The sequence below is a fragment of the Podarcis liolepis genome (assembly GCF_965112155.1).
Source record: "Podarcis liolepis genome assembly, chromosome: 7".
NCBI lineage: Eukaryota > Metazoa > Chordata > Lepidosauria > Squamata > Lacertidae > Podarcis > Podarcis liolepis.
Window position 1 is genome coordinate 22,738,171 of NC_139561.1, and position 22,098 is coordinate 22,760,268.

The 22,098-nt window shown below is 46.7% G+C and overlaps 2 protein-coding genes across 2 annotated transcripts in view; both read right to left on the minus strand.

Annotated features, from left to right (window-relative positions):
* The window catches only part of FNDC10 (fibronectin type III domain containing 10), a 199,398-nt gene that overhangs the window by 141,559 nt on the left and 35,741 nt on the right, over positions 1-22,098 (minus strand). The gene's annotated exons all lie outside the window — the stretch shown is intronic.
* SSU72 (SSU72 homolog, RNA polymerase II CTD phosphatase) overlaps positions 1-22,098 on the minus strand; it is a 51,685-nt gene that overhangs the window by 20,739 nt on the left and 8,848 nt on the right. Inside the window, exon 2 of the mRNA XM_083513334.1 lies at positions 8,378-8,521. Within this exon, the coding sequence (XP_083369460.1) occupies positions 8,378-8,521 (144 nt within the window). The remainder of the gene's footprint in view (positions 1-8,377; positions 8,522-22,098) is intronic.

Here is a 22,098-nt window from a genome sequence, read left to right on the forward strand (position 1 = left end):
ATCACATTTTAGTGCCTGTTGGTTTTAGTTATATTTTGAATGCTTTTAAGTACAGTGGGACCTCAGTTTTCAAATGTCTCAGCTGACGAACATTTCGGTTAACGAATGCCGCAAACCCGGAAGTAAATGCTTTGGTTTTCAAACACGCCTCGGAAGTTGAACATGCCACGCAGCTTCCGCTGAGTGCAAGATTCTGTCAGCTGTCGAGTTTTCGGTTTTCGAACGTTTCAGAACGGTCTTCCGGAATGGATTACGTTCAAAACCTGAGATACCACTGTACTTGCTTTCAACTGTTTTTAATTACTGAGAATGTTGATGCTTTACTTTATATTTTTGCAAACTGCTTAGATATGCTGGGAAGCATATCTTGGCTTAAAAGTTAGGAGAAATTTCTTAATGGGATGAGCGGTACAGTGATAGGAACAGACCACCATGGAAAGGGGAGGGAGGCTCTCAACCAGAAGCATTTGAGCTGAGGATGGATGACGAACCTGCCAGAGATGCTATAGCTGCAGGGAGTTGGAAGAGAAGATCACTTAGGTCCCTTCTTGCTAGCAGGTGTTCTTCACTTCTCTCTCGACAGGAGCTGAAGCACAGAAGTTACCCCACATAAGAGGAAGCTACCTTTTCCAGGTCTGTGTAACTGTCCCATCTAGCCTTGCATTACCTAGTTTGGGTGTGGGGAGCCTTTGACCTTCCAGGTGTTGCTGAACTGCAAGGCTGCTTCAGCCCAAGCAGACATGGCCAGAGACCAGAGATGATGGGAGACTGTAGTCCAGCAACATCCGGAGGGTCAAAAGTTCCCCACACCTGGTCAAATTTGTCTGGCAATGGCTCTCCAGCATCTCTAGATCATGAAGGGTGTTTGCTCATCACCTGGCACCCAAACCTTTCAACAGGAGATGCATGCAGTCTACTATAGAGATGTGGGTTTCATGCCTGAACTGCCTGGGCTGAGTGTGGAGAAGGGGAGAAACAGAGTTCATGGCAGAAGCGAGATTTGAAATAGGGTACTTCCCATACTCCCCTAACACTGGGAACCTCAGAATCCTGACCACCAGGTTTTGTGCTGGTGCAGAACACAAAGGTCTGGCTTAAGTGCTTTGGAAGCAATGTAATTGGCCCAGCTCTTCCCCCACTCCCGTAACCGAAGGAGGTTGTGATGATCCATCACCACCATCACTTGTTAAGATTAGCATCTACCAGAGAGAAAGTATGCAGATTGGGGGGGGGGGGTTGTTGCTGAAGCCCATCCCCTTTTAAAGGAGACCTGCCAGATCTCCTCTACTGGCCCTTTGAAAGAGAGCAACAATTACTTTACTGGGTTTTGAATTATAAGCTGCTGGGGGTATGAAGTGATATGGTCTTCTTTAATTTTACTCCTTTGTTTTGATTCTGCATTGCATTTTATCACTTTGTTAGCCATCTTCTGGCTCAAGGATTGCCCTCTAAGCAGGATGATGAAAAAGCCTGAAACACTGATGCAGCCGAGATCACACAATGGATCAGGAAGTCCCTATGATTAACGTACGTGTGTGTGTGTGTGTGTGTGTGTGTGTGTGTGTGTCTAACATAGGAAGCTGCCTTATACTAAGTCCATCTAGCTCAATATTGCCTACATTGACTGTCAGCATCTCTCCAGGCAGGGGTCTCTCCCAGAGCCACCTAAAAATGGCTGGGATTGAATGTGGGACTTCTTGTATGCAAAGCAGATGCACTACCAGTGAGCTGTGGCCATTCCTCAATTCAAGAGGTCTCCTGCAGCATCCCACCTCTCCCTCCTGCCATGTGCAATTTGGGAAAATCAGCCTCTTACAAAGGCAATGGTTAGAATTACAGGATAAAGTGAGTGAAATGCCTTGAACACTTGAACTCGCCATATAAACTGCAGTAGTATGGTGAAGTACAAAGTGCTACCCTTCCATCGTCATCAACAGCGCTCAAGGGGGCTTACACATAATTATTTTTGCACAGATACTGTCAGGGCACACTGAAGCCAACCAGAATGGGCCACACTGCTGGAAATGCACATTCAGTACATAACAAAGTAACTTTAACCCATTTAAACTAGCTTACTGCAGTGTGCACGCACATGAATATGTGTGAGAGACTTACATATAAGTAATTTTAAAAGCATTATTTCCAACCCAAGTTGAAAACCGTTTTCCAAGAGCTAAAGTTATGGCCAATCATGTTATTTTAAGATTTTGGTGGCTGGGTCTGAGAAAGAGGGAGATAAAAAAATTCCCTACAACAAACTTTTAAAAATAATCAGCTAATCTTTCATGTTCTGAATTTTAAGGGGGGTGGGAATCTAGCCTAAAAGTTTCCCCAACTACAGAGATCCCATTCAGCCAAATGGTTTATGAAGCACTTCTAATATAGCTGAAAAACCAAATCCATGGGCATAACCTAATTCAACTGTCTTTTACGCACAGTGATGCTATACATCAAGTATTTTAAGCAAACGCTTCATGGCTGGGCAGTGTTAGAAAGGTTACGGAGGGTGAAATCAATATTGCTTTTTAAAATCAGAAAGGGAACTCACTGACTGCAAAATTTAAAATCAGCAGACTGATCAACTAAAGCTTTTGATTCACCTGTGCAGGACAGTTTAAAGTGATGGAGTTAAGTCTGCGATTCTTGTTTTTGTGGTACTGATTTGGTTCTGGAGGAAATGACGAGCAACGAAGATACCTTGCCTTCTTACCAAAGACTCATAAAGCTATTTTTCACTGCATTTTAAGTTCTTACACACAAAAGCTCCTTCAGCCTCTCAAGAAGAAACATGTACTGGTGTTTTAGTAGCATGGAAGCTTCACTAAAAGCTGCTCAACTCCATGGAATGGTACACCCAGTGTGGTGCGTTGGCCAGAGTTGGAGCAGCACCTAGGAGACCGTTCAGATCCCCACTCAGCCATGAAGATCACTGGGTGACTTTTGAGCCAGTCACTGTCTCTCAGCATAACCTACCTCACATGGCTGTTGTGAGGATAACCTGAGGAGGAAGAGAAGTATGTATGCCACCTTCAGCTCCTCGGAGGGCGGGTGGTATCCAAAGGCAATAATAAAAAGAAATGCTTAATAGGTTAAGTGCTACCTGCTATGCTCTTGTCACATGACCATCTGCTGCAATGAGAAATGGGCTTTGTGTGTATCAGTGCTAATGGGCTGCAGAACTGAATCCCTCAGCAATAGCTTTCGCTAAGGGTGTTCTGTCTGGGTTGCTAACTCCATAAGCTGCTCTGGCAGGATTTGGGTGAGCCTTGCTCACCCATAGCCCTTTCCAGCAGGGATGGGAACTTTTGGCCCCACAGCCGGCTCTTTATCCCTGACTACTGCCCATGCTGGCTGAGTCAAGTTGGAAGTCCAACAACATTTGGAGGGCCACTGGTTTCCCCAACCCCACCTTGAAGCTTCGTCAACAACTGCCTTTTACCATTTCCTCCTATCCATCCAAATATGCTTCAAATTGTTCGTGTTCAAACAGGCTGCGCCATCTTCCAGTGTAGGAACTGTCCTATACAGTGGTACCTCAGGTTACATACGCTTCAGGTTACAGACTCCGCTAAGCCAGAAATAGTACCTCGGGTTAAGAACTTTGTTTCAGGATGAGAGCAGAAATCGTGCTCCGGTGGCACGACGGCAGCAGGAGGCCCCATTAGCTAAAGTGGTGCTTCAGGTTAAGAGCAGTTTCAGGTTAAGAACGGACCTCCGGAACAAATTAAGTACTTAACCCGAGGTATCACTGTATTGAAATCAGATTGCTGGTCTATGTAGCCCAGCACTTGGGAATCCTCCTGACAGGGAATTGCTCTCTGTGGGGTCTTTCCCATATCTCCAGCTCAAGATCCTTTCACTAGAAAGATACCAAAGATCAAATCTGGTACCTTCTGCAGTAAAGCGTGTGGTCTACCACTGAGCTATGGCCACTCTTCATCCTCCCAAGTACATATGGAGCTGCCTACATTTCCACACCTTCTCAAAAGAGGAACAGGGAGCAGCCCTGCATGTATGACTGTGCGTCGTGCATCTCAGCCAAAACAACGACTATCTTCAATTTCCTTTAAACACCAAATGGGGTTCATTCCCCACCCCTGCCCGTTTTCCCTATAAAGGGTAGGAAAAAGTTGTTGTTTTTTAAACATACATGTTGCCATTCTAAGCAGCTGTTTCTTTTTCTTTTTTTACCTTGGTTTCCTGATGTAAGTCGCTGTAGCGCTTTTTTCTGCCTGGTTGGGATGGCTGCTTCCTTGACTGACCAGATGGACTGGAGGGGTGGGTGGGAGGTGAGGGGGAAGATGGGTAGCAGAAGCCTTTCCACAAACGTCCACCGTGTACCCTAGTTTCCATGCTCTGCTAGGGCAGGGAGACCCCCTTCTGGTGCCGAGACATGGACCTGTTTCCACACACCATGGAGGCGCAGACACAAAACGTTTGCCCATTTATACACAGAGGAGCTGCTCTTTTCAGACACGGAAGGCTGGAAGGAGAAGCCCTCACCTACCTGAAAATGAGCAGAACTTGGGGAAGCAGGAGTTGATGGAACTCCAACTCCCATCATCCTTTGGCTACTGGCTGATGGGAGTTAAAGTCCAGTAATGGCTGGAGGGCCACAGGTTCCCCCTTCCTGAGCTACAGCTTCTGGAGGACGGTTCCCATCCACACTTCTTTTGAGATACCCCACACAACTTGCCCATCTTAAGGTGGGCTCTCCCATCTAAAAAGCAGAACTCCTCCGTAGCCATTCTTCTCTGCCCAAGTATCCTGCAGCAACTATTTTATTAGAACAATTCATCTCATTTTCCCCCACCCCACCAGGCCAAGCATAGATCTGCCCCCAAAATGACAGCGGGTGGGATTGGGGGGGTAGAGAACTGGTAATTTATAGTGAGTGGAAGATTGCTCTTGCCTTCTCAACTGCAATCCAAAGGAGTACTGCCTTCTGAACAAGAGGTCAGAGCCCCTAAAAACTTTTTGGTGCCTTTCATAGACCCTTAGGGCCCCAAATGCAACTGACTGCTCCACTTCCCCCACCCCACCCCATCGCAAGGAGTGCTTGGTGGCCACAGTTCTGCCTCTCAATGCAGCGCTGAACTAAGAAAAAAGCAACTCCAGGAGCGTGGACAGGGGGCCAATTGTATTTCTTTTTTAATTGTTATGTTCTCAGTACAACAAATCATTTTAACAAGAAAGGCAACCATCACATAGATCCTCAAAATGTCTATGGTCTTCCCCATTTTCTAATAGAATCGCTAGTGCCCCACTGAGATGGTCACCACCTCAGGAAAAAAGTATATTTAAAACAAAAACCAGCCCAACCATATGAGGTATGTTATGGGACCAGTCCTTTTTCGTAGTGCTTCTCGGGTGCTAATTCTCACTGAGGTCTTGACTGTGTCTGGACAGTATTAACGGAGGCTTGTTGACACGAGGTTTGAATGATGGAGTGGTCCCCCTCCCCAAATCCCTGCACACAGACTGCCAAGAAGGGGCACTAATCTCACCTTCTCCAAAACCAGCTACATTTCCATGTACAGGGCAGGAATGGGGAAACTGTGGCTCTCCCGATGTTGGTTGGATCACAACTCCTATCACTCTTTTGTGATGCCATAAAGTTTCCCATCCCTGGCTAATTTGGGACAATTTAATTTGGGGGGCAGATCACCAACATGGGGAATGACAGTAGTAGGATTGTGTGTGATGTGGAGAAAAAACAAGGATACAGAAATATTCGTCTCTTCTGCCACAGCACTAGCACTCAGGTCACCCACTGAAACTGAGTAGCAGCAGAAGTAAGACCGGTAGAAGAAAAAGCACATCTTTCAAGCAATGCATAATTTACTTGGGGGTGTGACAACCGGCAGTGACTCAGGTGGCCAAGAAGAGCAAATTCATGGAGGATTTGTCTGCCATTAGCCATGATGGTTAAAGAGAGACACTCAACTGTTCAGAACCAGTATTACCTCTAGTGGGACATGCCCAGCTTGTGATCTGGAGCCATCTAGGCACCATGGCAGACAAAGCGTGGTGCTTGATGGACCCGTGGTCCATTAAAGGGATTATATTCCATCAATGGATTCTGCATCCCCCACCTCCCAGCTTACAGTAGAAGGGCCCAGACACAGTTCTGCAACCTCAGTGAGAACTATACCTACATGAGAAGCTCAAGGGCTACAGGCTCCCAGTTCAATCCCCACCAGTCCTCAAGCCCTGGCACATACAGCATTACTGGTGATGGGGAAATCCTTTTATAAAACAAGACACCCCCTAAATGAAAAGCTCCAGGTGTGGTGTATGCGGCCCCCAAAGAGAAACGTGGCAATGCAGGTTTAAGGAAAGCCTGAAACAAAATGAAAACCGTAACTACTGGGAGCTGTAGGCTCTCAGGTTTAATGGTCTCCCACCAGTTAACACACGCACACAGAGCTGATAACTCTGCCCCAAAACATGTGGATTTATGGACCCCCTGATGTCTCCCTCAAGTCTTCTGACAATCACTTTAACGATCTAAAGCAAGACTAGGAGACGAAATGAGGACCTGTTACTGCCAGACTGTTCTCTGTACTGACCTTGTGGGTATTTGGTTATCAATATCCTCTCAACTCAGCAGCCTGGGACCAGCTTTATGCTAGTTTTTAAGCATCTACTTCTGGATGTCATCTTCTTTTAACCTATTTGAGCCTTCTGAGAGTGTAAACAGTGCTGTCCCTCCTGGCCATTCCCTTTCATTCCTCCCTTTTCAAGCTCCAGAGAAAAAGGAAGTAGCAGGAACTACTGGCCCCAGGTTTCAAGCGAGGCAGACTTTCCTGGCTGTCCTCAGCTGCTAAGGCACCTGGAAAGGTTACTTTTAAATACCACTTCTCAAAAGATGTGAGTTTCATATCTGGTATTAGAAAGGTTCCAGGGCTGCTACAGCCTAAAACTTTGGCTGGTAATGAACTCATTAAAGCCCCTTTATTTCCAAAGTGTATGCAGTTTTCCTGTTTTTGTTTTTAAAATTCGGCCAGGTAATATCTGAGATGAAGGGGGAATCCCATTAGACCAAACACACCTTTGAAAGCGTGTCATTCTTGTTACAAATGCCATTAGTTAATCCTAGGAAAGGAGCAGGCATGCTTTTGCTTAAGCAGGGTTAATTCCCCCCCCCCCAAGGTTGACAAAAACACCACCCCAGTAAATCCAGGATACCAATGGATCCTGAACACTTTGAGATGCACCAGAAAGAACATCTAAGTCTATATGCTAGAGTTGAATATGGATGAGTGTACTGAAGAGTTGCAGGACCTGCATTTTAGCTGCTCTGAAAGGGGTGGTGACACCTAATCACACACCTCCGTCTTGGTCCAAGGTACAGGCTGGTCTACTTTTATAGTTCTTACCTACTTCCTTGCCTGAACTGTCGTCCACAGCCAGTTCATTGCAAAGAACAAATCTTTGCCAGGCCATGTGGGAAAGGTGCCAGACCCTCACACTGTTTCTAAGGATGCATTCACACCACTCATTGTACTGCTCCAATCCATTCACAGTAGGGTTCACACATCCAATGGGAGGTATATTTTAAACCTGTTAGTGCAGGAAAGATGCTACACTAGCTCTGATCATCCTGGGGGAACCCACATTGAACTGAATTATTCTAGGACAAAATGCTTCTACTTTAGCTCTCTCTGAAGGACAATGTCCAAAGTGCTTTTTCCAGTACAACTGGGGGGGGGGGGGAACAAGATGCTTAGCATCTGAGCAGTTCTATATATATATTGTAAAGAAGATTTTGTAGTTGTGGTCTCTGGCAGTCAGTGGCTGAGCTACCCCTGATGTCACAGAGAGGTGGGAAAGGCAGAAGGGTCAACAGGAGCCTGGGGGTCAGGGCTGGCCAAAGGGGGCAGGGGGATTTGGGGAGATGGGAATGGTTTTGAGGGAAAGCCTGGGAGAGGACAGAAAACTAAGAGGGAGAATGGCCAGAAAGGAAAGCAGCTGTGTACGGTCAGGAATTGGGATATCAAGCCAAAACCTTCAGCTGTCAGGTTCCTAGTGAATTTCATGACTATAGAGCTATTGCCATTTGAGTAGCCAGTTATGGGGGGCAACCCAACATAGTCATCCAGAGCACAGAAGTGCAAATCACATCCCAAGAAAGTGTCAAATCTCCTCTACCGCATGCACCACTACTTAATGGACCGGGGGTTGGAGGGTAAAGAGAGCATTTAAAGGGATGTGGTAAGAGCCCTTCAATCATGTGAAGCACCTGCCTAGAACTGGAAAAATACCAAGACCTTGCCACAGTCAAGTAGCAGCATATTCCTTATGCAAACGTGCGAAGAACAGCTTTCGGAAAGGTGAACAGCAGGGTTTTGAAAGGGGCATTCCACAGGGATACAGTTCTTTGTCTTTCCTAAGCAGGTCATTGTACATCTGATCGTATGTCGTTTTGAAATCATAAACGTTTGGCTTGTCCGGCGCTGGTCCTGGAAGTTTCACATGAGTCCCCGTCCCAAAGGATCGAACAATGAAGCCACGCTTACTGAAAGACAAAAAGGGGAAAAAAGAGGGAAGCTTAATTATTCTGGATGGATTCATTTTTACATGCCAAAACAATACATAGTAAATAGCATCTACACAACCCTCTGGAATCCAACAGGTGCCTAGTATCTTGATGCTTAGGAAGCTACTGATGATATATTTGTTAAATAAGCCTTTCCCTGAATCACTTATGGAATATTAACTGCACAAATTTAAGAATTAGTTTTATTGTTTAAGTGTCTGCATCTTTTGTGCTTTACCTCATTTTATCTTATTATGCACTGATTCAATAGCTTCTGGCTATGACGCAATTTATAAATCTGAAAGATAAATAAGAGAAACTCTGGAAGATACTGAGGTTACTGCACCACTGGAAGGTTTAATTAACAGGTTCATTCTACATTTGAAGTGCTCCAGCCCACTTTTAATGGTCCCAGGGCGGGTTACAAAATTGTCACCATTGAAAATCAAGTATAATTTTACATTGATAACATAAAATAAGACCACAACCCACCAATGACAGAAGGAAAACAGCAGGACAGGGCAATAACCAAAGGCCTGGGCACAGAGGTGCACTTACTGCAAAGAAAGCATACAGAGATGGCGCAAGACGCACATCAGAAAGGAGGTCATTCCACAATCTGAGAGCCCGCCTCAGAGAAGACCCTCTCAAGCATCACCACGTCTTGATCCCTTACGGCAGAATAAGCAATCTAGAAGTCTGTGCTGGTTATTCAGGTTCTGAATATGACAGCTTCTGATTTTGCTACTTATTCCCAACATAATCAGCTATTTTTAACTTTGTTGCTCTCATAAGAGCAACCAAGACAAGAATTTCACTCAATGAGAGAGAAAATGGCACAAGTAGAGATCTTGTGTAACTTTTCTATGGCTTCACATACTTAAAAAAAAAAATACTCTTAATCACAGCTCTTTCAGAAGACTGGCCGATTTTAAAGCACTCCTCAATTAAGCCATTAAGCAGAAAGCAATTCTGACCCTCAAAGACAAGTCTTCCTCAAGGGCCTGGATTTGCCATTTCAGAAAGAACATGTGACGTTTCAAAAGAGAACCCAGCAATCTCCGAAATAAAGTCAGCTGTGCAGTGAATGCAGAGCACTATTTTTAGTTACCGTATTTTTCGCCCCATAAGACGCACTTTTTCCCCTCCAAAAATGAAGGGGAAATGTGCCTGCGTCTTATGGGGCGAATGCAGGCTTTCGCTGAAGCCTGGAGAGCGAGGGGGGTCGGTGCGTACCGACCCCTCTCGCTCTCCAGGCTTCAGGAAGCTCTGCGCAACCCTCGGGAGACCGGCTCGAGGGTTGCGCAGAGCTGCCTGCAATCCCGGGACCAGCGCAGCTCTGCGCGGCCACCGGGAGCCGGGGGAGAAGCTCCGCCCCGCTCCCGGTGGCCGCGCAGAGCTGCCTGCGGTCCTGGGACCAGCGCAGCTCTGCGCTGCCATCCGGAGCGGAGCGCTAAACTCCGCCCCGCTCCCGGTGGCCGTGCAGAGCTGCGTGCGGTCCTGGGACCAGCGCAGCTCTGCCCGGCCACCGGGAGCCGGGGGAGAAGCTCCGCCCCACTCCCGGTGGCCGCGCAGAGCTGCGTGCGGTCCTGGGACCAGCGCAGCTCTGCCCGGCCACCGGGAGCCGGGGGAGAAGCTCCGCCCCGCTCCCGGTGGCCCTGCAGAGCTGCGTGCGGTCCTGGGACCAGCGCAGCTCTGCCCGGCCACCGGGAGCCGGGGGAGAAGCTCCGCCCCGCTCCCGGTGGCCGCGCAGAGCTGCGTGCGGTCCTGGGACCAGCGCAGCTCTGCCCGGCCACCGGGAGCCGGGGGAGAAGCTCCGCCCCACTCCCGGTGGCCGCGCAGAGCTGCGTGCGGTCCTGGGACCAGCGCAGCTCTGCCCGGCCACCGGGAGCCGGGGGAGAAGCTCCGCCCCGCTCCCGGTGGCCCTGCAGAGCTGCGTGCGGTCCTGGGACCAGCGCAGCTCTGCCCGGCCACCGGGAGCCGGGGGAGAAGCTCCGCCCCGCTCCCGGTGGCCCTGCAGAGCTGCGTGCGGTCCTGGGACCAGCGCAGCTCTGCGCCGCCATCCCGAGCGGGGCGCTAAGTCCCGCCCCGCTCGGGATGGCGGCACAGAGCTGCCTGCCGTCGCGGGACTGCAGGCAGGTCTACGCCGCCATCCCGAGCGGGGCGCTAAGTCCCGCCCCGCTCGGGATGGCGGCACAGAGCTGCCTGCCGTCGCGGGACGGCAGGCAGGTCTACGCCGCCATCCCGAGCGGGGCGCTAAGTCCCGCCCCGCTCGGGATGGCGGCACAGAGCTGCCTGCCGTCGCGGGACGGCAGGCAGGTCTACGCCGCCATCCCGAGCGGGGCGCTAAGTCCCGCCCCGCTCGGGATGGCGGCATAGAGCTGCCCTCCCCATCGCCAGCCCCACAAGCTCGGGGGACAGCGGGGAGGCAGAGCGTGCCTTCCCACTGTTCCCCGACCTGGTTCTTCCAGCCCCGCACCTGGGGGGGGGAATAAAATTTTTTTTCTTTATTTCCCCCCCAAAAAACTAGGTGCGTCTTATGGGCCGGAGCGTCTTATGGGGCGCAAAATACGGTACTTTTCTCCTTCTACATGAGCAAACTGGATTGCAGAAGTACCAGCACAGAACATTTCCCTATTGCAGATCATGCCGGGGGGGGGGGCACTTTAAACAAGAGACCCATTTGTTTAAATGAACAGAAGGCTGTTTTTTCCCCCACCAGGGAACAAAACGAAAGGATTTCTCTCCCTAAAAATATTTCTGCCATTCGGAAGGTAGCAGCTTGTCAACTTGGTTGGGAAGCGGATGTAGAGCCACGTAAGGGAATGAGAGGGAAAGAATTATGGTTGATGCAGGGTGTGGATGCTCCTATTATTACTGTATCTTCATCCTGAACCACAATGTTCTTTCACGCACACGTATCAACAAATCCATTTCTCATGAGCAAGTCCTCACTGCCTTCTAGTGACCACGACACCTCAGCACCACAGGTCTCTCCTTTTGCATTCTACACAGTTAACTACTTTGAGAGGCGTTTTTGTCTCTTACTCCCACAGGTCTCATTTCAACTGTATTTTGAAGCATGATCCTCTTTGAAGCAGCCTGGGACGGTCAAACCCCCCCCCCCCCATTTCTTGCTTACCCCATATCCTACAGAAATAAGGCAAGAATCAAGCCCCCTTTGTATGCCAAGAAGAAGGGGAACTAGAAGCAGTCAAAAATAACGGCTGACTAGAAACACTTCTGGACTGCTATGTGACATAGAACTCCATGTGCACTGCTGCCTAGATAGTTGTTGTCAGCAAAAGGGGTGGGTGTCAGAAGATAGTAAAGTAAAACAGAGCAGCCTACTTTATTATCTAGCTGCTACTTGGTTAGGAAGTCAAGTGTTCCGCTTGGTTTACCAGCCAGTCATTATTTAGCGTTACCACCAATTCCTTCCCCCACATTCTGCAGTATGCAGATAGGGAAAGAGGCACAGGGCTATATCCAAATTTCACTCAGAGCAGACCCACTGGACTTCCTGTGTTAGCCATGCCTATTCATTTCAATGGGTCTACTCCGAGTAGGACTAACAGAGGGTACAAGCCAGGGTCTTCTCTTATCCTGTACTGGGAATTAGACCTCTAGATAGGAATCTGTGGAATGGTGGGTGTTCTGTTCACCAGTAGGCCGGGACCAACCCTGGCGAGCCACTAGGCGGGTCCTTGGCCTTAGATCATGAATATATTTCTGATTCAGTGATATTCTCAGTGTTGGGAAAATCTAAATGACAACCAGAAAGCGAGCTTTCCCACAATCCGAAAACCAGATCATGGGTTCCCAGAATTTCTAAGGTGCTTGTTATAAGTCACAACAAGATGGTGGTTACAGGCCAAGCAACTTTAGGCGAAAAATTAGGAAAGGGCACTAGACTTACTGCATCTGGTTTGTCTCCATAGCCTTGCCATTCCAGAATCTCTGCTTTGGCCTCCCAACCTTGCTACATTAATTTCAAACCTGCATTTAAGCATCTCTGTAATTTTTTAATGGGGGGAGCGGGAATGCCACAAGACCAGCTGCTTGCTCACAAGTAGTTCAACCAGTAATCAGCAAGGGGGCACAAGGGCCAAGCTGAAAAGAGGCTCCCAGCTCCTCCTCTTGAGCTATAAGCCTCAGGGGGAATTAGGGAAAGGAGGAAGCGGAGAGTCCTGAAGAAGGTGGAGGCTTAATCTTGAGGGAGGATAAAGTAGGTTAGGCTATCTCTCTTCACGCACTCAATGAGACATAGAGAAAGGAAGGACCAGCTGCTCTAAGTCAGGGGTGGGGAATCTCAGGCCAGGGGGCAGAATGTGGCCCTCAAGGCCTCTGGTCCAAGGAACTCTCCCTAGACCACACACCCTCATTGGCCCTGCTTCACCCCCTCCTGTTTTTGCCTGGCAGGGATTTGTCCTTGAACTCCAATAATGCCTCCTGCTTGTCTGGATGGAGGCTACAGAAGGGTACTGTGTAAAAATCAGCCTACTGTGTACAAAGGTTGTATTTGCTTCTGTTGCCCCACCCCCTTTGGCTTGAGGTCCTGCTAACCCATGGCAGGTGACCCCTTTGAAAAGCTGTCCAGCAGGGAACATGGCCCTCTGGCTGAATATAGATTCTTCACCACCCACTCTAACTTCCGAAGGGTCTGAGACTCTTTGACTGTGACACTTAGGTTTTATTAAATGCTTTAAAAACACAAAGCAAAGCTATAAACAGGAAGCTGAAGAACGCTGGACCACAAGCCTGAACCAGAATTATGACGTCTGTGTTTTGTGCTCAGTTATTAGTGCACAACAGGAGCTCTCAACTTCTTCCACTCACAATACTATAGCCTGGAGTTGGTTTTCAGCACATCACCTGGCATTAGCTGTTACGAATTTTCTCCCCATTGCTGCAAGGCAGGCAACCCTTTGACGTGCTACTTCCTCTCAACAGAAACTGGCTTTCAACAAAGAGATCATTTGAAGTTAGCTTAAGTCAGTTGCCCCACACTGGAGCGCTGTTATGAAACATGCACCAGGGTTCAAACTTCCTCCCTGCTAAGCAACTCACAAACCGTTTTGGACCAATCACCAAGTGCTTTTCCTACTCCTTCGATCATCAAGTGGAAATATTTAACCACTCAAGACCAGCAGCACTGCAAGGAAATTCGTTCTGCCCTTATTTTGTGGGGAACGTGTTTCTAGACGCTTTCTCACCAAGGGGAACCGGAACCACTTTTGTTCTTTCATGTGTACTTAAAATTTGTTTAGCCCTTATGATTGCAGGGATAATTTCTGAAAACATCCCAAGCGTAAACCAGTGAATCATTAAACAAATGACTTAGAACATGAGTAACTACTGTTGGTAAAGGTTTTTTTATTATCATCGCCGCCTGTGTCACTTCTAGGAAATTATTAGCCTCACTCGAAGCTGGAAAATAAGTGGTTTGGAATTGTGTTAATGCCACTCGGTGGGAGAGCCACAATGCAGAGGTTGCATAAATGCTTACCAAACAGTGTTACACAAGTGCCATTGCTCATGGAAGTGCTCTCCTGCACACAGATAATTGCCACTTGGACACGTAACACATTCCCAACAGGGAGCTCTAACACCGGCGGAATAACCAAGTGTAAGCAGTCAAACATAAATGATTGGATGCACACTGTGAAAAAAAATAAACTTCACTTTTGAATTCAGGACACATTCATAACCTCAATCTATAACAAATAAATGGAGGTTGCTGTTCTTTTGCTGTGTTTGTCCACTTCTCTCTTTTGCTTTTATTTCCAGATTTAATGGACATTGGTACAGCCTTGTAAACAAGCAAAAAAAAAGTCTACTAGCCTGTTGTGAACTGGCAAAGGAGGGAGGCCTTCACCCCTGCTCTGCCAGCCCAGTGACCTGCCTCCATGGAACTGTTTCACCTGTGGGTATCAGGCTAGCACTGATATAATACAAGGCTGTCCCAAATAGGTGCTGCAGAGGAAATTTTTTGTCAGGCTCAAGCTTCTCAAATTAGGTGGTAAATTGAACAATGTCCCTCTATCTAGTCACCCTCCATCCTCCCACCTTTAGTCAGCTTCCCACCAAACTGTTTTTAACATGGTAGTAGAACCACTAACGCATCCCACCTGAGGTCAGGGTGAGACCCCTCTGTGGGTCTTAACCACTACTTGAAAGAATGGTTACCAGATGCTGGAGACAAGGAGATATAGTATCAAATAAATCAGCTACATCCCCAGGGATGGAGAACCTGTGATCCTCCAGATGTTGCTGGACTACAACTTCCATCATCTCTAACTATTGGCCATGGTGGATGGGATTGATGGAAATTTTAGTCCAACATCCAGAGGGCCACATGTTCCCTATTCCTATCATAGTGTTGTGTAGAAAGCACCTAAATATCACCTAGATGTGGTTCCTACCTTCAGCTAGTTTTTAAGAGAGTGAATTTCTAATCCATGTTGCTACAAATATTACGTAATGTCTGCTAAAATCTCAGAGGCTAGGGAGATAGCTGAATAAGACCCTAGGGGTTGAAAGTAGGGCTTCTGCTCACCATGACCAGCAAAACCAGACTTAAGAGAAATTTTCTGAAGTTACTCAATAAATGTGCATGTAAGCCACTCAGAGGGCCTTTTTGACTAAAGAGCAGGGTCCAAATACTATAAATAAATACTGCAAATAGCACAGAATGTTGAACTTTTAGTACAGACAGCATGAAAGGAAAAAGGTGGTATTCTGCAGTGAGGATACCTGCCTGTTGTCTGAGATCAAACATAATAAGATAAAAGCAGACATTCTGGCACTGCTGATTCAACACTTCCAAGCCTCTTACCCATGGTTAGATCAGGAGCGACTGCCAGACATTAATGCTCCCTTCCTTTCCATCTCATCGAAGTCCACACCTTCATCTACAGTATTAACGTGTAATGTTGTGTCTACAATGAAGTTAGCCAGTGTGTACATCCACTTTAAATCCCACACCTCAAACCCAGATTTAAAGCTAACCATGGTTAGCGCCCAACATATCCACAATCATAATTACACCACCAATGCTGGGGAGGGAAGAGAAGAGTAGACCACCTCTTAACTGCGCTAGGCCCATGTGGTGGTTTTCTAGTCAATTAAGTTGACTAGGCACATAAGCTACCATCCGCCTTGGGCCTGCCCATAAAAAGCAAGTCTATAGTAAGAGACTAGGGCGATGTTTGCTGTTTACAGGAACTCTTCTTATCATGATACTTTTGTGGGTGAGCTGAGTTTTGTTTGGACCCTGGGTGAGAACCCGGAGGCTGAGAGGTAAGTTGTGTCAGAAGGAAAATGAAACAATATAGATTTTTATATATTGGTAACTTTGTACTAATGTACAAAGTTTCATATGTAACTGTGTATTTTTGTAGTATTTTTGTTTCAAGTTGTCTGTTGTCGCTTCAGTTTTTTGTAGACCACTTAAGAAAATTTTAAAAATATTAAGTGTCACAAGAATGGTGTACATATAAACAAACAACTAAAACCTGCAGATCATTTTAAGATACTTTGTGATGCACTTACCTTGAGAGAAGCCCACTACAAAGGAGTCAATGCCTTGCACTTTTGATGCCCAAGTGGTGTGCTTGGCACAAAAGAACTCTCAGTGTGTTCAATCCCATTTTACTCCAGGATGTGTTTGCTCTTTTGCTCAAGCTGACTTTCATCTTGAATGCTCACTACAACTCACTGGCAAGCGCCATTCACTTATCAATCAACAAGGCTACTTATACCCTTTACTAAGAGACGGTATTCCACATCAACACAAGCCAAATTCCGCAACCTGTTCCACGCACGCATGCGCTATCATTCTAAATTCTAAAATGTAATTTATTCTCCTTGTTATAGGAAAGGGCAAAAAGCTCTGTCTACTTAACTCTTACTGGGCAACCTCACTAGCTTTGTGGTAATTCAACCAGTTGCTGCCCATACACTACCAGCATAGTCACAGAATAAGGGCCACTAGATACTTTGCTATTACAAAAAAAGCAGAGATTCCCCAAAAACTAAATATTATACTCTGTGTTTTAGCAGAATCAGACAGATAGGCCTAAGAGACTGCTGCATCCACAGGAAACAGCCTTATACAGAGTAATCTCAGTGGTCCATCTAACCCAGTATTTTCTACCCTGGCTAAACAGTTTTTCCAGAATCTGAGAGAGGGCTGTTTCCTAGCCACATCTAGGAATGCCAGAAACTGGGACCTTTCATGTGCAATGCAAGTGCTCTTCCACATAGTTACCAGCCCTTTTTTGTGACTATCAGAGACCTTTTATGTTGCTGGAAATAAGAGTCTCTCCTTGCAGGTCTGGAAAGGGTTTTTGGGGGGGAGTGGAATTGGGGTGAGATATAAAAAACAATTTCCTAGACTTCCGTGTTTTGGCACCTTTCTGACTTGGCCGCCAATATTTCCCAAGTTCACTGCAAGCTTCAAGTCACTCATTTTGGAAACTGTACATGACAATCAGTGAAATTGAGCTGAAGTAACCTAAAGCAGGGCCAGACAGAGTGTTCAAGTTTTAAAGCACCAGCTTTTGAGGCAATCCAATGAGAGGGATTTCCCACCACTCCTACCAGAAAGGGGTCTGGATAGCAGCAAAACACTTTGCCGAGTCACACAGCTGCTGCAGTACCAAAAATGGAAAATGAATGAATTTGGCTGCTTTTAATACTTGTAATTTCATTTTCCCTCTGCTGGCTTTTGTTGCTGACCATGTGAGAGGGGAGGAAGATGCAGGGAAGCAAGAAGGCAAGTTGATTAATGTATGCACTCTCCCACATTACATCTGCCTAGGCCTGGACCAAATAAAGAATTATACATGGCAATTAATCTCAAGCTTTAAAAACTAGGGCCTATCTTCTAAATTTAATGCAGCAGTGTCACTAACAACCGCCCGGTTCGATTGTTGGCATTAGGCCAAAACCATGGCTTAGCACAGGCATCCCCAACCTATGGCCCTCCAGATGTTTTGGCCTACAACTCCCATGATCCCTAGCTAACAGGATCAGTAGTCAGGGATGATGGGAATTGTAGTCCAAAACATCTGGAGGGCCAAAGGTTGGGGGTGTCTGGCTTAGCACAATTGCAGGCTCTCAGAGAGACTGTGGCTACTCTGCTCCTCACCAATGAGTCATCCAAGCCAGGCTTAATGAGTTATCCAAACCTGGGCTTATGGTTTTGCTCTCCAGGACAAACTACAAGTCGTAACTCCTAGGACCAACCTTGGTTATAGCTCACAGTTAGCCCTGGGAAAGTGTGCAGAACCATGTTCTGGTTTGGGTGCAGCAGCAGAATGACCAGAAAGAAGGAAATCCTCTCCCAGAGCCTCAGCCAAGCTATGGTTTGGCTTAGCATTACAAGCAAACCAGACCAATATTTGTATCTGCAGGCACAAGAGGAAGGCCACTTAGTACTCTGGCAGATGGCAGGGGCCTAAAGACCATAGGAATAATACATAATTGCCCCCTCAACAAGAGAAGCAACAGGGAAACATAAGCCTGACCCCACAACAGAATGTAAAAGCCTATCTCTCATTTTTTGCTGGCACTGCCAAGTAGATCCCACATCCAACTCCTTTCACCCTCTACTCCCTTCCCCCCTCCCATTTTATTAGTTCACAAGCCTGGTGGCAGAGCCATGTTTCAATTTACATACAGAATTGTGCATTGAATTTTTAATTGCTGAGACTTGCTTTAGTTTTGCCTGAGAAGCAGTATTTCAAAATATACTAGCTGACAGCTACCAGAAACTAGAAAACTGGCTTGGGCAAGCAAGCGGCAGCTCAAGAGTTCCTGATTTACAGCACATTCCCCAGCATGTGTCTTGGGATGCATTCCCACCATACATTTAAAGCGCGCCCCTCCCAATCCTGGGAACTGTAGCTTGTTAAGGATGCTGGGAACTGTAGCTCTGGGAGGAATAAACTACAGTTCCCAGGCTGTAGTGGGAGTGCTTTAAATACAGTGAGTGTACACAGCCTTGGTCTTTATAACTCAGTGGGCATGCAGTACTTTGCTAAGCAAAGCAAGAGACTTCTGTTGTGAAAGAGCTCTGCTGCTTTTTAAATCTTTTGCACTGAACAAGACCCAGTGAAGCAGAGACCAAACGTGATTCCAGATGGGAGCCTAACAGGCTATTCAGATAACACAAATTGGTCGCTGGCAATTGGTTGTTTTTAAAACATCAGATTTTTCACAAAAGGGCTAATCTGAGTTAAATGGAAGAAAACACAGGCTGGCGTTTTGATGCTGACAATGTCACATGGACACCGAAAAATCTGCACATGTGAGCAGCACAGATCCCACAACACATCCACCCAACTGGAAGCACCCCAAGTCAACAAACTGCTTGGCACTCATCTTTGAAAAGAGCATTTATCCCCTATTTACCTCTGCCTTGCCAGAGGCTGCCCTCAGGGAAAAGGTGTGAAGTGAACTCTCAATTAGCTGTTTGCCTTTCCTGCAGAACAGTAATAGGCAGAGCCAAGTAAAAGTGCCAATACCATTTAAGAGACTGGATTACGGATTTCCCAATGCAGTTGACAGTACTGTCTTCGAGAATACATTATATAGCAGTTAAAACATAACTGGATCATTTGACAGGAATGCAGCGTTGCCTTCCTTTGCTATACTGTATTAATTTCTCCTGAAGATGGCATTTCAAACAGGAATATAGCACCACAGCATTCAACTGATACAAAATATGAGCACCTATATGACTCTGCCTGCTGACCATATGCTATTGGGATTGATCTCATACCTCTTTGCTTAAGCAAAAAACAACAGCCAGCCAGGACAATGCAATTTCCTTCTTTACTAAAGAAGGCATTTTAGTAGTGCCCAGAGATCACTGCTTTCTTCATGTATTCTGGAGCTGAAACCCTGTTGCATTGCATCAGTTTTCGTGAACCAGCTAACTTCTGTAAACATATTTCCAAAGCTCCTTAAGTCACCCAGGTCCACCCCACTGAACCCCTTGTGGTGGGAGAGACTGACTTATGGGAGTCTTCTCTACCACAGAATGCACCCTGCGGTGGAAGACTATCAATAAAAACCCTAGATTTTAGTGAGGTTCTTTCTCTTCCCCACACTCTATCCTTTAGCCTAGCACAGAGGTAGCTAATGTAGTGCCTTCCAGATGTTACTGGACTCACAACAGCCACAGTCCAGAAAGGCCAAAGGTCAGGCATGTTGGGAGCTGGAGTCCAGCAGCATCCAGATAGTACTACAGTGATTAATCCCTGGGTTAGGAACAGAGACCAGTGAAACAGAGCTACAGGGGTTGAACTCTTACTCAAGACTCTCAAATCACCAGTCACTACTCGTCTCCCAACAGCAGATGATCACACTCAAAGCCCAGCAATGCTCTTCATCCACCAGATCCCAACAGAGTTTATTATAGCACATCACCCAAAACTGATTCAACCGACCTAGAACTGAGAACAATCATTCCTCATGAAAGGCTCATTTGCTCCCCCCTCCACACAACACACACTCATTCACACTCCTAACCACACCACAGTACATAATGCAGTCCTGTTCTACAAACTGAGAATGCCATCCAGAGAGAACACTGCGTCTCATTCCAAATGTAAATTATGGGACTAATTATAGGACGTGAGAGATGAGTCAGGCTTCACCGAGAATGGTTTACAGATGGACATCTGCTGCGACAACTGAAAACACACATTGCAGAAAGTTTATCTGATGATGTTTCGCCTTTGGTGTTAGATTTTAAGCAGACGCCACTAACAATAAGGCCTGTGTTATCCAGGAGCAGCAGATTGCACACTGCAAATCTGAAGCCGCACACCAAAGGTGAGGTGGTTTCAGAAGAATAGCAAAGGATATGCATGAGAAACAATCTGCACACAACAGCAAAATTCACTGAGAAATGAACAAGTTAGAATTGATGCTTGGGAGACCAATGGAAGTTCTCAGCAAAGACATCTGCAGAATAGCACTTAAGTTACTGAGCTGCCTAGAAATCTCAGACTGATAGGCGCCATCTTCCATATCTGGTATTCCCCAGAATCATAGAATTGTAGTGCTGGAAGGGACCCCAAGAGTCATCTAGTCCAACCCTCTGCAATGCAGGAATCCTGCTTACCTTCCTTTAGGATGGGGAACTTCAGATCAGGCCTCTCTGTCTAGCCCTAGGGACTTTCTCCCCAGGCAACATCCCTCATTGGCCTTGCTTCAAACCTTCCTTGAGTGTTTTTGCCTGTGTGGGATTTGTCCTTAAACTCTGGTAATGCCTCACGGTGTTCAGGATGGAAGGCAGAAAGGGATGTGTGAGTGTGTACAGAAACTAGCCAACTACAGAGTGGTAAAGTTTACATCTGTTGTTTTGCCCACTCTTGCCTCTGGCCCCATCCACCACTATGATGTGGCCCTTGGAAGTTGGCTCAAAAGGGAATGTGGCCTTTGGGCTGCAATTGGTTTTCCCCAACCCCACCCCTGCCTTAGGGCTTCCCACACATCAGAAGCAGGCCAGTGTCTTTGAAGACAGGCCTGTCTGAGTAGGTGGGTGGAGAGCATAGAACACCTCTGCATCACCCACTGCTTTGTCCCCTAACAGTAGAGTTCCACTAACGATGAGAAAAACAGCCAACCTGCTATAAACTACACCTCCCCAACACACTGCCAATTTTATATTTGAAGCAATGTGCTTTTTAGATACATGGCCCCTTGGCCCCTGTGGGTGTGTTCACAAGTGTCTTGGCTGCTCTCTTGCTGCATTTGAAACTGAGGGCCCCGTTTCAGGAGAAATCAACAATTTAATTGGAGCTGAAGACAACCAAGATTACTTGGTGCCCTTTTAAAAATTTATTCTTCCTAGGAAGCAAAGCCTTCAATTCATGTCCATCTGTGCAGAAGGAAATATTCACATCTGCAAGCAACTGTAGGCATAGAAGCATGCCGACAGTGGAAGTTGGCACTGAAGTAACATCAGAACTAGTTACTTCAGGGGCATAACAAACAGCTTATAAAGGAAGTACTATAATTCACATTTCAAACACGCACAAAGTAGTCAGTCAAGCAATCTATATACGTGTGCGTGTCACAGATTCACCTGGTAAACTATTGGCTGTTTGTCCCCCAAAACATTTTTGTTAGATCTGGCATAACAGACACAATGGTTCAATTCAGACACCAGGCCAAACCATGGTTAAAGAAGCTTGATCATGGTGCAGCTCATCATCCAAGTTTTGTCACAGGCCAGCAAGTCAGAACAGAGGACCAAGATTTGCAGTGGATTTACAAAACATGGCTTTGCATAATGTCTGAGTTGGCAACTATTTTCAGCCATCTCCTCTGTCTCCCTGGGACACTATATTATGGGAGGGAGCGGGTGGCACTGTGGTCTAAACCACTGAGCCTCTTGGGCTTGCTGACTGGAAGGTCGGCGGTTTGAATCCACGTGATGGGGTGAGCTCCCGTTGCTCTGTCCCAGCTTCTATCAACCTAGCAGTTTGAAAGCATAGCAGTTCAAGTGGATAAATAGGTACCACTACGGTGGGAAG